Source organism: Medicago sativa, chromosome 6 (assembly GCF_051527215.1).
Source record: "Medicago sativa cultivar Bolivia chromosome 6, Bolivia_mono, whole genome shotgun sequence".
Lineage (NCBI taxonomy): Eukaryota > Viridiplantae > Streptophyta > Magnoliopsida > Fabales > Fabaceae > Medicago > Medicago sativa.
The window spans coordinates 61,497,904-61,513,771 of record NC_140754.1 but is presented as its reverse complement, the minus strand read 5'-3'; the positions used below and the strand labels follow the sequence as shown (position 1 = coordinate 61,513,771).

Here is a 15,868-nt window from a genome sequence, read left to right as displayed (position 1 = left end):
ACAAATTGGTCCAAGAATGGCCTGAAAACTCAATTCATCATATCCATAAAGGCTGCAGGAGCATTGGTGAGTACAAACGACATGACCAAAAACTCATAATGACCATAACGAGTGCGAAATGCCGTTTTAGAAATATCTTCACTCTTAATCTTCAATTGATGGTACCCCGATCGCAAATCAATCTTTGAGAAGCACTGAGATCCTTGGTGTTGATCAAATAAGTCATCTGTATGTGGTAAAGGGTATTTATTTTTCACTATTACTTTCTTCAATTGTCGGGAATCAATACACAATCGGAATGAACCATCTTTCTTCTTTACAAATAATACTGGCGAACTCCAAGGAGAACAACTAGGGTGAATAAAACCTTTGTCAAGAAGATCTCGTAATTTTTCTTTCAACTCCTTAAGTTCAGCTTGAGCCATCCGATATGGTGGTATCGATATTGGTTGAGTTCCAGGGATCAATTCAATGTTTAATTCTATCTCCCTATTAAGTGGTAAACCAGGTAAATCTTCAAAAAAACATCAGGATATTCACATACTATGGGAACATGTTTAAGCTTCATAGGAGTGCTATTTACGTCTCTTATCATTGCTAGATTTGAAAGTTGGTTTCCCTGGTATCTTATACTTTATCACCTTACTGAAGCAATCTAATTTAGCATGATTAGAAGCCAACTAATCCATGCCTAATATCACATCAACATCTATCATATTAATAAGATATAATATTTTTTTTTTTAAAATACCATTCATTTCACCTTTGTTCCACCATTAAGACTCAACTCCACCGTATTGGAGCACTTTCCGTCACCGTTGTCTATATTGGTCTCTTACCGTACATATCAAATATTTTCATTGATATAGAAACCGAATAGTTTCGAAATTTACTTGACAATAATTGTGATGTGCACATTTGATCCACATTGTGTATAAAGTAATAACCCAATAACCAAAACCATATATCTCTTGGTGGAAACAAGAACAACAATTTAATTATTTATTCCTCGAAAATCAATTATCTCTTCTCTTTAGCCTCTTGTTTGAGAAAAGGTGAATCTGATAATTGATAAACAAATTTAATTAATACTAACCACAATTAAACATCTATTTAGATTTAGGATATTGTCTAGAGTCACCAAACATAACTTCAAACAATAAAAATCACAATCTTAAGCATAAATGAAAAGAGGGCATTCTCCTTAAGCATGGCTTGTAATCATCTTCAATTGAGTCAACTTCAAACTATAATATGCCTGGAATGATAATATGAAATCATTAGAAGGAAAACAAAACAAATCAAAATCTATGTACTCAGCGAGAGCATCTTTCAACTTAAACGTGAAAGGTAGCCAATTTCACATTGAAGATGGTTTGTTCTAACCATAATTTCTCCATGGCTAGCATAAGGTAGCCAATTGATTTTTCCAAGTCTTAAGCTCGTAGCTTAAGCTAAATGGGTATTTGCTAGTTTAACATTTCACTGTCCATTGAAATACATTTCCTCCAAATTAAAAAATTTCTTCAACCAATATGAGTAAGCTGGGAAAAAAATATGTATACACAAGCACTCAAAAGAATATCTACCTGAAGATGCATGCCTTTAAATCACATCAATTTATAAAACACTTTGGCAGATGGAGATTTTGCATGAAAGCAGTTCACTAGCCTTTTTACTTCCCCATCTGATATATTTGACGGAATCGCTTCCAATTTCAATGACTTCAATTTAACAAAACAAGGAAGTTGACTAATGATTATATCCGAAGTTTGTTGAAGTAGAACCTGCACAAATAAAGTGTATTAGACATATTTTGAAGAGTAATGAAGAGAGTTGTCCAATAGAAACACTGCATCACTAAATTTTAGCTAATCGTAGCAGAATTTGAACAACTCGCTATTTTGTTTGATACACTATTTAGTACAAAGTGTTGTTAAATAGTGGTGCAATAAAAATATAACATAACGTAATTTGAACAAACCACAATTATCCACAATTTGCAAATTCATAATACTGATTTCAACGGAGAGATTGAGTATTGACAAAGTAGACACAACGAACATTTTATAAACAAGATAAGAATCATAATGGAGAAAAATACACAAGTAATTACCTTAAGGGCACCTGAAGAGAGTGTCAATATCTTAACATAATCAGCGAGTACTTGCAGCCAAATAATTAAGGCTGAATATATCCTCTCAGCACTTGATTTAAAATAAAGAACATCAATATTTACTTCTTCAAGAAAAGAAATATCACATGCAGATACCTCGGGAAGAAGATCACACCAGAGTGTGAGAGATTTAAGGTATGGAGTAGAAAGCACAATTTTGTAATTAAAATCTTGAAACATATTTATTCTCAAATTAGAAAGCTTAGAATTAGATATGCAAAGGATTTTTGCTTTGCGACCTACTGCACAACAGTTAAGGACCAAAGTGCTTAACATGTGACAATCTCGAAAGGTATCAACAATGCCCTTGTCATTTGCAGCAAAAGTGACATATCCAAGATGCAAGCTTTTCAATGCAGGCAACTGCATGGAAGAAGGAAGTTGTATGCTCTGAGGAACACTCCAAAAGGAGAGATTTAGATGTGTCAAAGAATGGCAAGAAAAGATGCAAGGGTTGAATGTGTAACCATGTTTGACACGCAAATTAAAATGAAGTGTAAAATTTTGGACATTATGTGCCACAACATATGTCATGACCCTATCCATGAGTTTAGGTTCAAGTCCAATGCTGCTCGTGTTCCTTAAAGTAATATCAAGCAAAGAAATTGAGTCATCACGATGAGACAAAAATGAAAACAAAAATCGCCTATACTTTGAATGGCCATTAGTGAAGTCCGAATAACTCAATGCAAGATTAGTGAGTTGTCGCCAAAGATCCTTCCATCTAGTCGACAACACACAAGTTTGAACAGCTTGTTTTGTGTTCATATATCTCATTATGTGTAGCAAAACAAAGTCAGGTAAGTTACTCATCCTGTCATTTTCGGCTTCTTCTCTATCTCTTTTACCCTCCATCTTTCAATTCAACTTCCACTACTCTTTATATTCGGTCAGAGCTAACCTAATAAATTTGAACATACATGCATCATAAGATCACCATTTAGAAAGAAATATTTGTATTGTACCTAAAAATGACTTGTATATGCAATAAGAGGCATAAGAAATATCATCTGAAGACTTGTATTTTAGAAGTGTGATCCGAAACAAAATTCAATATTGTATATGCAATAATAAAATACAAAAACTAGGCCAAAACAAAATTCCATATTTTATTTAAAATAATAAAATAAAAAACTAGGGTTTTTTCTTCTTCTTTCTAAACAGCTAAATTTTACTAATCAGCAACCCCGCAAGAAGTGAAGGGAGCCATAAGAACGAAGAATACAAACTGTTACATGGCCGAGGCCGAGAAAAACCCACCAAACCACAGAACAAAAACTCCAAAAAACAGACCGCTGCCAATAATAGCTCAGCAGAACCGCAGCACCCCAAAACAGAAGGTGCCCGGCTGCTGATCCCCCAAACAGCACGAAGAAACAGAACACCATACAAAACTAGGGTTTGAAGTTCACCTTGAAACGACTATGGTGTAATGTATATTAAGTTTATACATGCCGAACTAAAAAGTAGCACACATATAGCAACACGAGAGACACAAAATACAAGGAATGATTGGAAAATCGAATTTACCTTGAAAAATATCAATCGTGAATCAGCTGAATTTCAATTTCATGTCGGCTTGTTAGCGTCTTGGAATCTCGTCGAGTGAGTAGCAGGTTTATGTTGGTTTTTGGAGTCAAAATCACAACTAAGTTAATATGCAAAGCCCAAATTCAAAAACCCAATTCCAAGCCCTAAAATCTCATTTTTCGCAATAATCTATCTATCTTTTTAAAGTTCACCTGTAAATATACAATTCCTTAAAAAAAAATAAAAAAATAAAAAATACAATTACCACTAGACACATCAGCATGTTTTTACCTTTTTAGGTCTTTTGTAGGCATCAAAACCGTTCGCATGGGTACCCGCCCAAACCAACCCCGATTTGACGGATTTTCCCGATTTGACTAGGTTTGGGTATGGGTTTGGGTTTTCCCTGATTTCATAATACAGGTACGGGACGGGTAACGGGGATCTATGTACCCACCCCGAACTCATACCCAAACCCTACCCGAATGTAGAAAGGTCATGTGTCTGTTTTTGTTGAGGAGGGTTGATAATGATATGCCATGTTATTTGGTTTGATAACTATCATGATATAAGAACTTTCATTGATGGTTAATGGAGCAACCGAATTATTGGATAGTGTATTACAATATTACCATTGAAGCTTAAAAAATCTCTTTTTTAATAAAAAAAAATTGATTCACTACGGGGACAGGGATGGGGCTGGGATACCCGAACCCATTTGGGACGGGGATGAGATTCAATTTCTCATCCCCGTTTGGCATGGGTAGAGTAACGGAAAGTATATGCGAGTAGAAGATGGGAATGGGGAGGGCAAAACCGGTCCGCACCCCGCCTGATTGCCATGCCTAGTCTTTTATAACAAAAAAAGGAGGGATAAAATAAGTGTCAAACGATTAAGGTGATTTTTTAACAAAACAATCATTTTCAATAGTTATATCGATTAAGGTGATTTTTTAACAAAAAAATCATTTTAAATAGTTATATTTAAACAAACTAATATATTATTTAAAAAATTAACAATTATATTAAAACTAGCTGAAAGACAGGCAACTACTGTGTCCGTCTGTCCACTTTTTTTACTACGCTAACGTGTGTGTATATTTTATTATGTTTGTTTGTATAATTTTGATTACAATTTTTATATTTTAATGGGAATTATTTGTATATCAATTTATCTACAAAATATATAACCAAATTATTTATCAACTCGACATATTTTGGTTTGCATGTATATAAAATAAAAATAAAATAGTCCCCGTGAGCATAGCTTAGTTGGTAGGAACATGCATTATTATATGCAGTGGCCGAAGTTCGAAACCCGGACACCCCACTTATTCACCTTGAATAAGGTGAATTCTAGCCACTAGGCTACTTGACCAAAAAAAATAACGATTATTTTCTTATTGACTATATTAATAGTGACATATATTTGATCTAGTTTGTGTTTGCCTGTGTTTTCGGAAAACTACGGGCTAGTTCTGATTAATACAAGCAAGACCGAACTAGAGATCTAAGGAGCAAGTTGTGCAAAGGTTTTGATTGAAAAAATGTTTTGAAAAAGGGCCACGAAATGCACTCAGGTTACTTAGAGAGGAGGATAGGTTTGTAAACAAAAAAGGCACCGTCTCTCGACAGGTTTGAGATTAACCACCCAAAGGAATGATTAGGGAACAAGTCATCAATGTGTTTAAATATGTTGACAAGGTTATGACTATTTAAAGATTGTACCTTAAATCCTAATATGAAATTAATTACCAAAAGTTGTCGTTCAATGTCCAGTACATGAAAACAAGTGGTGCGCTCTGTCATGACTTGGTAGATTATTCAATATATATATATAATCTAAATACAAAGAACTTGAATGCTAAAAGGATGCTTGTCTTGATTGGTGACTGTGCTATCAACTCTACGGTGAAAAATGCAGGGTTTTGGTTTTCTTTTTTTATTAACTGAAAAATTATAAGGTTTTAGTTTATAAGAAGAGAAAGCTAAAAACTTACATTTTACTCCTATGAATTGGCAGCATAATCTCCAATCAAGATCAGTTTCCCTTTAGAATTCAAGTTCTCTATATTTTTTTAAGATTATGTTTAATAATCTCTCCATTCACGAGAGAGTTCCCTATTTGCAAAGTATCGTTAAAAGTTTTGGCGCATTGTCTGGATCTTTCATGTTCTAGATTTCAAATGATAATCTCTGGTAAATAATATCAATGTAGGATTTAAGTTACACTAGTTGGATAGCCATAACCTTGTTATCATCATTAAATACAACAATGACTTGTGCTCTTGTCATTCCTCGAATGGTTGTGTTTATGTCCCACAAATTCCAACCTATTGGATTTGACGGGGGAAGCTTGGAAGACCACCGCGAGGGTGGAGTTTGGAAGTCCACCCGTGCTACCGCACGGGTCATATATAGTTAAAAACATTACTTCCAATTCATTATAATACAATTATTCTTTTTGGTTCCTAATGATAAATATCCTTTTTTTTTTAATGAAGTTATTATTTTTACACCCCTGACTCAGGATCCTGGATAATCCACTGCAGTTGACAACAACTTAATCGTTCCCCAATTGACGTTGTGTCACACACTTTGCAAGTTGACTCATGAGCCCAAGATTTCTTTGAACATCCAAAGATTGTGGTTACATCCATGTTCGATACATTCAACGTTCAAATATTGAGCCTATCAAATCATTGATATAAAATTGGAAACAGTCATCACTGAAACTCATAAGAAATATGATATTTGAATTTTATTAGTCTCTAACTCAAGTATATAAATTGGTTTATAAGATGTATATATAATTATATTTGAACTATATTTTATCATTTTAACTTAATTAATTATTTTGTTCATTAAATAATATACATGTCAGTTAGTTATACAAATGTTAGAAATCACAAAATAAAAGCGTTCAATGATCTTTCGGAAAAAATGTGTTCAATAAGATAGTTAAGGCATATGCATGAAATTCTTACACAATGGATTAAGTTTTTGAGTTGGACTCTCTATTTCTTTAGGGAAAGTTGGTCTCTCTTTATATATACGCAAGTCCTCACAAAAAATTTGGTTATGGTTATATATGCAAATTGTTATATATGATGGCACTCCATATAAATTGGTTTATAAGATGTATATATAATTATATTTGAACTATATTTTATCATTTTAACTTAATTAATTATTTTGTTCATTAAATAATATACATGTCAGTTAGTTATACAAATGTTAGAAATCACAAAATAAAAGCGTTCAATGATCTTTCGGAAAAAATGTTTTCAATAAGATAGTTAAGGCATATGCATGAAATTCTTACACAATGGATTAAGTTTTTGAGTTGGACTCTCTATTTCTTTAGGGAAAGTTGGTCTCTCTTTATATATACGCAAGTCCGCACAAAAAATTTGGTTATGGTTATCTATGCAAATTGTTATATATGATGGCACTCCAACGTGATACATATATAGACACACTGTAACAGCCCAGGCGGGTCCCGGCTAGGCACTGTACCTCCCGACACTGTTACTCACAAGCTTAATCACTACCCCCCTATAGTAGTGTTTTTTCCTTCCGTGGGAATCGAACCTAGTACTTGGGGTTAAGTACTTGTTCAATGCATTCCCACTACCAATTGAGCTAGCTTAATTGGTAGTGGGAATGCATTGAACTAGTACTTAACCCCAGGTACTAGGTTCGATTCCCACGGGAGGAAAAAAACACTACTATAGGGGGGGAGGGGTAGTGATTAAGCTTGTGAGTAACTGTGCCGGGGGGTACAGTGCCTAGCCGGGACCCGCCTGGGCTGTTACACACACCGCAGCTCACATGAACGATTTATGCAGTTTCATGCTCCAAAACTCCAAAACATAGACTCAATAAATCAATTGCATAAAATTTTACATTTTTCTCTCTCTATGTATGAAATGTGATGATCATTCTTTGTTTGGAACATAAGTGAATTAGTATACACATGAATTATCCTAAATCATATAAGCTCAATAGTAAGAGTTTAACGTTATAATCTTAAATGTCAAAATCTCCTCAATGGGGTTTTTATTAAAATGATCAAGTGTCGATTTCATTAAAAAAAAAAATATTCACCATTCTCCCTTTATTTTAAAAAATAATACACAACGTCTATAAAATCACAAACTAATAAGCATGAACCATGAAGGTCTTATAACCGTTGATCCAATAAAAGCATATCTAATATTTGTGAGCCATCATTAGTGTGTGAGAACATGACCATGTGATCTGAATCCTTTATCACATTCACCTTTGAATCCTTTTGACCTGTGCGACAGATACATAAAATGACTATGAAATAAAAAAAAAAGAGTTCATGAATTTCAAATTGCTTGAAATAAGCAAAAGAGTCTAACCAGCAAAATGAAATAACGAATATATGAATTAAAAAAAGACCATTAGAAATTTTACTACAAATTTCCATTAAGAATCCCAAACGTTGAAGTATAATCTTACTATAGATAACATTTGAATGGGAAAATATAAAATTTAAATACTTCAATCTATTGTAATTTTTTTATAGATATTCATGAACTCTTTTTTATGGTAAATGTTATTACACATTCCTTCAAAACTTTTTCTACATGATTAATTCTTCTTGAAATACATTTTTCCTCGTTTATTTTTCTAAAAATGTAAAAAAAAATAAAGTGCTAGATTCTCATTTATTATTCAACAGGTTTAGTCTCTAAACAATTCAAAGACTAATTTATACTGTCAAATTATGACAAACAAATTAAAGTGAAATTGATAAAAGCCATTGTAATACTTGTCTATCATAATAAAGTGAAATTGATAAAAGTCATTGTGATACTTGTCTACCATAAATTATCAGTAATAACAATAATTGTTTCATAAAACATGCAACACTATTTATATAAAAGATTATGCAGCATGAGGAAGATTCTGCATATCCGTCATTCAATTCAACATAGCCTTAACAAACCATTACCAATCCATAAATGATATTTGAGGCAAAGCTTGACTACTCCTACAACATGCCTTTCAGCCCTTGCCATAAGCCCATAATGAGCTAATTTCTACAACTTAATCAGCTCCATGACAATGTAAAAAAGCTGGCACCAAACTTGAAAAATTCCTTTAAATAGTAATGTAACATTCTGACCACCTCCTTTGCTGCATAATTTTACAGGTAAAAGTTGTGATATTTTTCCTTCAATCCAAAACTACTTCAAGAAGACATCTTCTATTTTGAGTCCTAGTCCTGTTACTTTTAACTGCTAAGACTTTACTTATACAAAATAATTCAAACATTCAAACCTTGCAAATGATTTTTGGGTTCTACTATAACAAACAACAAAGCAATCCAATGTAAAAAAAGTAATGCAATTTGATAATATATATATATAAAGGGAGGAGAAGAGGACTTTCATACCCACTTCATTCCCTGCATATCATTTATAGGCCAAAAATAAAAAGTCAATACAACAAAGTTAGATGTGAGGTGTTAGCCTGTATTTTTAAAGATTATCATTTAATGCAGTCAAAGGGAGTTGACCTTATCATCGAAAAAATAGAAAGTTAACTCAAAGGTTTTTTCATCGAAGTTGGGCTTGCTGGGAGCACGTGTTCCGGTTCAACGAACAAAACCTATCGAGAAGGTTGTTTTTGGATAAGGATATCTCTAAGGCGCGTTCGAAATTCAAACTTAATGGATAAGGCTTGTTAGTTTTCTATAGTTACAAGTTTGAATTCGAATTTAGGTAGTTATTTCTATTTTGTATAAATAGTATTTTTTCTGATGAAAAAGGGGTCACAATTCAATCATACAAAACTTACACTCAAATTATCCGTATGGAAGCGAGAAACGAGTTACAAGTTGCAATGTATGAACCTGTGTACCCATTTACATTCAATCAATGCAATTTAAACCTTTTATCTTAAATACTTCTGCATTTTATTTGTTCATGTTGAACAATTTCTTTGTTTTTCTTACTTAACAAGTTTCGATTGGATTCGACTGGGTTGAATTCGATTGCTTTCATTTCTTTGTTTTTATTTAACTTTTATGCACGTTACATTTCTCGAAATAACACAAAAAAGCACAAATATGCTCCTAAGATTTACTGGTTGATCTTGCAAGTAACTATTTTTAAACCAGCTATTGTTTATCAAAAATCAGTGTAAAAAAATTGGCACGCCCAGTGGGACTGTTTTGTGCTTGCTTTTTAATAACTTCACGTTTTAGTTGTTCAATGTTGTTGATTAGTGTTGTGCATGTTATTGAGGAATAAAAAAGTACTTCCTGAAATGACATGCCCTCCGCCCATTCCAAACACAGCGGGATCGAATGCCGCTAGTTTGTCAGGAACAACAACAACATCCCCATCCACATCGTCTGGTGGTACACAAGCGGTACCAACTAGTACCATGACGACCGTGATAGAACCGGTCGAATCGACAATGGCCATGCAGACGAGTCAAGCCACGTCGGTGGTTCGTCGGCCATGCGAACTACTCAGGCCGCTCCGGCGAGTTCTACTATGACTACCCAAATGACTCAGGCCGGTCCAGCATTCACATTGGCCGCGCAGACTTCGCAGGCTAGTCCTAATACATCGAACCAAGGATTTTTTAATCTTGGCACGAGTCGTCGAAATATGCAGTACGGCATGCCAACTTCCTTAATGCATGGCTTACATACGAACCCATCCTCGTTTTCTGAGAGTTTAAATGTGTCAATGCCCCAATTGTTCGCCCCTGGGGTGAGCGTTCCGATTGCAAAACCCCAATAGTCCTTAACAAATGCATCCATGATGGCATTGAGGCAACAAATGGATGAGGCCAACCATGATATGGCCAATTTAGTAACACAACAAATGGGTGCAGTAATTAATCCTTTGATTCGAGAAACAAACAATAGTTACTAGGCACTGTCTGCCCAAATGGAACGGATAGCCGATTTCTTTGGCACTCCTGCCGCACACAGGCCTGTGAATCGAAACCCAAATGTTGGATCAGTAGAAAATCCTGCAGTTAGTCAGAATAATCAAGTGCCTGAAACTCAAACCCAACCACTAGGGTTACAACAGCCGGTTCAAGAAGAACCAGAAAGAGCACCAATGTTGGTGAACAGGCACCAAGATGCAGACCAAGTGGTCATGCAAGCCCGTCGGAACAATTATGAGGGCCATAATAACATAGCAAATGTTGTCGAGGCTTTATTAGCCCAAAATGGTTTTAACATGGGTTTACATAGGCCAAATTTCGTGTCGGCCTTATCGGAGTATGTTTTAGAGACTGATTTACCAAGAAATGGCAAACAATGAGAACTTAAAATTAAAATATTTTCCAAGTTCTTTAACGAAGAATGCCTTCACTTGGTTTACTATGTTTCCTCCTCATTCCATTTATAGTTGGAATCAATTAGAAAAGGCCTTCCATGAACAATTTTATATGGGCCAGTCTAAGATCAGTTTGAAAGAATTGGCCAGCGTTCGTCGAAGGACGCATGAATCAATCGATGATTATTTGAATAGATTCCATCTTCTCAAAGCCAGATTTTTACTTCAGTGCCCAAACATGAATTGGTCGAAATGGTTGCTGGTGGTCTCGATTACTCTGTGCGTAAGAAATTGGATACCCAATATCTCAGAAACATGGCACAATTAGCAGATAGAGTCTGACAAGTCGAAAGGCTTAAGGCTGAAAAAGCCTGGATGAATAAATTTCCCAAGAGGGAAAAAATTGCCTATGTAGAGGCAGGAGACAATGATCCTGAATTCGATTGCGGATCAGATACTGTCGAAGAAAATGAGATAAACTTGGCAGAATTAAAAGACGGATTGCCTTACACATGCAAATTGTTAAGGCCATCGAATGGGAAAAATCCCGAAGAGCCTAAAAACGACAAATACCCCCCTAAACATATACTTTTGATGTTTCTAAATGTGAAGAGATCTTCGATCTCTTAGTCACAGATGGCATAATTTTGGTGCCAAAAAATATGAAACTCCCTCCTTTATAACAAAGGAAGAAGCGGGGATTTTGTAAATTTCATGGGTTCGTAGGCCATAACTTATCTCTTTGTACTCGTTTCAGGGACTCTGAGCAAAAAGCTCTCGATGAAGAGAGGCTGAAATTTGGAGATAAGACCAAATAGCCAATGCAGATAGATACAGATCCTCTGAAGAAGGCTGATTCAATGTATGCTGACTTGATTTCCATAAACATGGTGGATATCTCTAAAGAGTTGGGCACTGAATCCCCTTCCTTGGCCCCAGCCTCGAATGCAGATCTAAAAATTGACGAGGAAATGGATACTATAGTCCATCAATCCGAGAACACAATGGTCACTGAAGACCAACTTGCTGAAAAAATGAAAGTGGCATACCCTAAAGCCGAGGAAGATTTGATAGATTTTCTCAATAGGTGCAAGATCTCCAATGCACATGCCATGCTTTGCCCAAGATGCAGCGCGATTTTCGACAAAGGAGCCACAAAATCCGTCGAAGGATTTCGACCCCAAGTCAAGCGTAAAGACAGATGGGCTGATAACCGTCCAAAGTTTGGTTTCAACAAGCGAGGTGTCCCTTATAAAATGAAACCTTCAGAGAAAAATCCAAACCAAAGTCACAGGAGGACTTTTAATCCTCCCTCGAAGGCTCCTATAGATACTTGGGTTTTCTCTGGAGGCAAAAAATCTGGTTACTCCACCCGACCAACAAAATGGGTAAAGAGAGTGGCCACAACGTCTCATCAACAAGAGACATAGAATTCTAATAAATATGCTTACCACAACAATTACAAGGGTAAGAACCCCATGACAAAAACACAATGGCGGAGGTATCAATGCCAGAGGAAGGCAAACGTGTTGAAAGACATCACCAATGTTGAGAAAAAGGAAGAAAAACTGGAGACTGTTTTTGAAATGGTCAAAAGACCGGCCACCGAAAGAATATTTCCCCCTTTATCAACTTTGAAAGAAGACTTTCCAAAGGAGGATGAAGAAATGACTTCGAATTTTTCTGAATCCGACCCAAGTCTAGACATAGTATGTAATGTTGTGTCGGTACTGCCAGTTGAGTATGATGTACCTTCTGAAGTAAATGAAGTGGAGAGTGATTTCACTGAAGAAATGGCTATTCACAGGCCATTATGTTATTACGTGATGAACAATGGTTGTGTCGAGGATCAACATGTTGTGTTCGAAAGGCCTGAGATCTCGATGATGCATCACCTTAAACCTTTATTTATCCAAGCCAAGATAAATGGCGTGGGCGTGAATAAAGTATTGGTGGATGGAGGTGCCACCGTTAATTTGATACCCAAATCTTTCTTAGGAAAAATTGGACTTATTGATTCTGATTTGAAACCACATAACATAATTCTCACCAATTATGAAGGAACAACTGGCAACTTCCTTAGGGCTGTCGAAGTAGATTTGATAGTTGGAAGTGTCAAAAGAACAACAACATTTATGATAGTTCCCTCTAAGGCTAATTTTAATGCGTTATTAGGAAGGGAATGGATCCATGGTGTGGGGGCGGTACCTTCTACTGTGCATCAAAGGATTGCTATCTGGAGAGAAGATGGTCTGGTGGAAAATGTCGAGGCCGATCAAAGTTATTATTTGGCTGAAGTCAATACCATCACCAAGAAGAATTTCGATAAACAACTCGCATAAATTTCTCCAGTCCTTTCTTTGTGTCCTAAGTATGTAGTTTCAGAAGATGAAATGTACACCATGAGACTACATCTAGATTGCCTTGTATGGGAAAGAGAACTTGTTGATCATGATTACGTAATGGTGAATCGTGAAGAAATTCCCATAGAAGAAGAAAATGTACTTAGAACAAGAAATTCAGCATACAAGAAGGTTGTTAGTGACCTCAGTCCAAGATCGACAGAGTATGCAATCTCACCAACTAGGTGGGACGTCGAAAAATGATCCATGGTTGAGCCCAATTTTTGGGAGAAAATTACGGCCTATGTGGCCGAAACTCGATACAAAACGGCTAAAGAGGCCGAGATTCCACAAAAAGAGGTGGTCAAAACTCCGTTTGAAGATGTTATTGATGACTTGCTCGAGGATCAAAAACTGGATTGTATATATGATGACGAACCTCTGGGTTTCGAAGAAGATCCTATGGGTTCTACTATCAAGATGAAGGCGCAAGATCCCCTCGAAGAAGTAGATTTGGGAGATGGTTCAGTCAAAAGACCAACTTATGTGAGCGCCAAGATTCCCAAAGAATTCAAAGTTCGAATTGTTGAGCTTCTGAAAGAATACAAAGATTGTTTTGCTTGGGATCACAATGAAATGTCTGGTTTAGATCGAAAAGTGGTAGAACTAAAATTGCCAATTCGACTAGATAAAAAACCAGTGAAGCAGATTCCCAAGAGATTTGCGCCACAAATCTTACCAAAGATTAAAGAAGAGATCGAAAGACTCTTGAAATGCGGTTTCATCAGACCGGCCAGGTATGTAGATTGGCTAGCAAATGTAGTGCCTGTTGAAAAGAAAAATGGGACAATAAGAGTCTGCATTGACTTTAGAGATTTAAATCTCGCCACTGCCAAAGATGAATATCCCATGCCTGTAGCAGAAATGCTAGTGGATTCAGCAGCAGGTTTCGAATATCTGAGTATGCTTGATGGTTATTCAGGCTACAATCAAATTTTTAGTGCTGAAGAGGATATTTCTAAAACAACATTTAGATGCCCAGGGGCATTAGGCTGTTATGAGTGCCTAGTGATGCCATTTGGCCTAAAAAATGCTGGTGCTACATACCAAAGAGCAATGAATTTGATGTTTCATGATTTCATCGAAGATTTCATGCTGGTTTACATCGATGACATTATGGTTAAATCTTCATCAGAAGACAAGCACTTAGATCACTTACGCCGATCATTTGTAAGAATGAGGCAATATGGATTAAAAATGAATCCATTAAAATGTGCATTTGGTGTTTGTGCAGGTGATTTTCTAGGTTTTGTTGTCCACAAGAAAGGGATCGAAATAAATCAAAACAAAACCAAAGCAATAATGGAGACTAAAGCCCCTTCCACCAAGAAAGAGTTGCAGTCTTTGTTAGGGAAAATCAACTTTCTTCGAAGGTTCATTTCGAACTTAAGTGGTAGAACGCAAGCATTTACATCACTACTTCGATTGAAGAAAGAAGATGCGTTCAAATGGGGACCAGAGCACCAGAAGGCTTTCGATGAGATCAAGTCTTACTTGATGAACCCTCATGTCTTGTCACCTCTCTTAAAAGATAGGAAGATGAAGTTGTATATAGCAACTTCTGAAAATACTATGGGAAGTATGCTATCACAAGAGGATGAAAATGGTGTAGAAAGAGCCATTTATGATCTCAGTAGGGTAATGAATGATGCTGAAACAAGATATCACCCCAGTGAAAAATTATGTCTTTGTTTGTATTTTTCATGTACAAAACTTAAGCATTATATAAAGCCTTTTGATGTTTGTGTTTATTCTCATTTCGATATAATTAAACATACGTTGTCAAAACCTATTTTGCAAAGCAGAGTGGGAAAATGGGCTTTAGGGCTTACGGAATATTCATTGACTTATCAATCCTTGAAATCCGTTAAAGGCCAAATTGTGGCTGATTTTATTGTTGATCATTCGGTCGAAGAACCATTACCTGGGGGCATCGAAAATCAGTGTTGGAATTTGTATTTCGATGGGTCTAGTCATAAAAAGGGCGTTGGAATTGGAATTGTGATTGTTTCGCCAAACAACACTAAAACTAAACATCATTTTCGAATTAACCAATTTTGTTCAAACAACGAGGCTGAGTATCACTGGTTTAGAGATATTACTCGAACTGGGGGCAAAAAAACATAGAAATCAAAGGAGATTCGGAATTAGTGTTGAAACAATTGACCAAAGAATACAAATGTATCAACGAAGGTTTAATTCTATACCTCACTATAGCAAACACATTACTCAAACGTTTTGTCCATGTCGAAATAAAGCATATTTCTCGAATGGATAATCAAGAAGCAAATGACCTTGCTCAAGCAGCTTCTGGATATAAGGATTTGAAAGATCAAGAGCAGGAGCCAATCTAGATCAGGAATAAGCGTAGTTCGAAAGGATCTCTCCCCAGAAAATTGTCAACACCAAAACTTGGGGGC

At 35.8% G+C, this 15,868-nt stretch overlaps 1 protein-coding gene across 1 annotated transcript; it reads right to left on the bottom strand.

Annotated features, from left to right (window-relative positions):
* Nucleotides 1-977: 977 nt before the first annotated feature.
* LOC146916104 (F-box/FBD/LRR-repeat protein At1g78750-like) lies at nt 978-3,031 on the bottom strand. The gene is made up of 3 exons (XM_085716862.1): nt 2,117-3,031; nt 1,590-1,787; nt 978-1,258 (listed from the first exon to the last, which is right to left on the bottom strand). Exons 1-2 carry the CDS (start codon nt 3,029-3,031, stop codon nt 1,611-1,613), a joined length of 1,092 nt encoding a protein of 363 aa, XP_085572988.1. The 3' UTR covers nt 978-1,258; nt 1,590-1,610.
* Between the last annotated feature and the right edge of the window lie 12,837 nt (nt 3,032-15,868).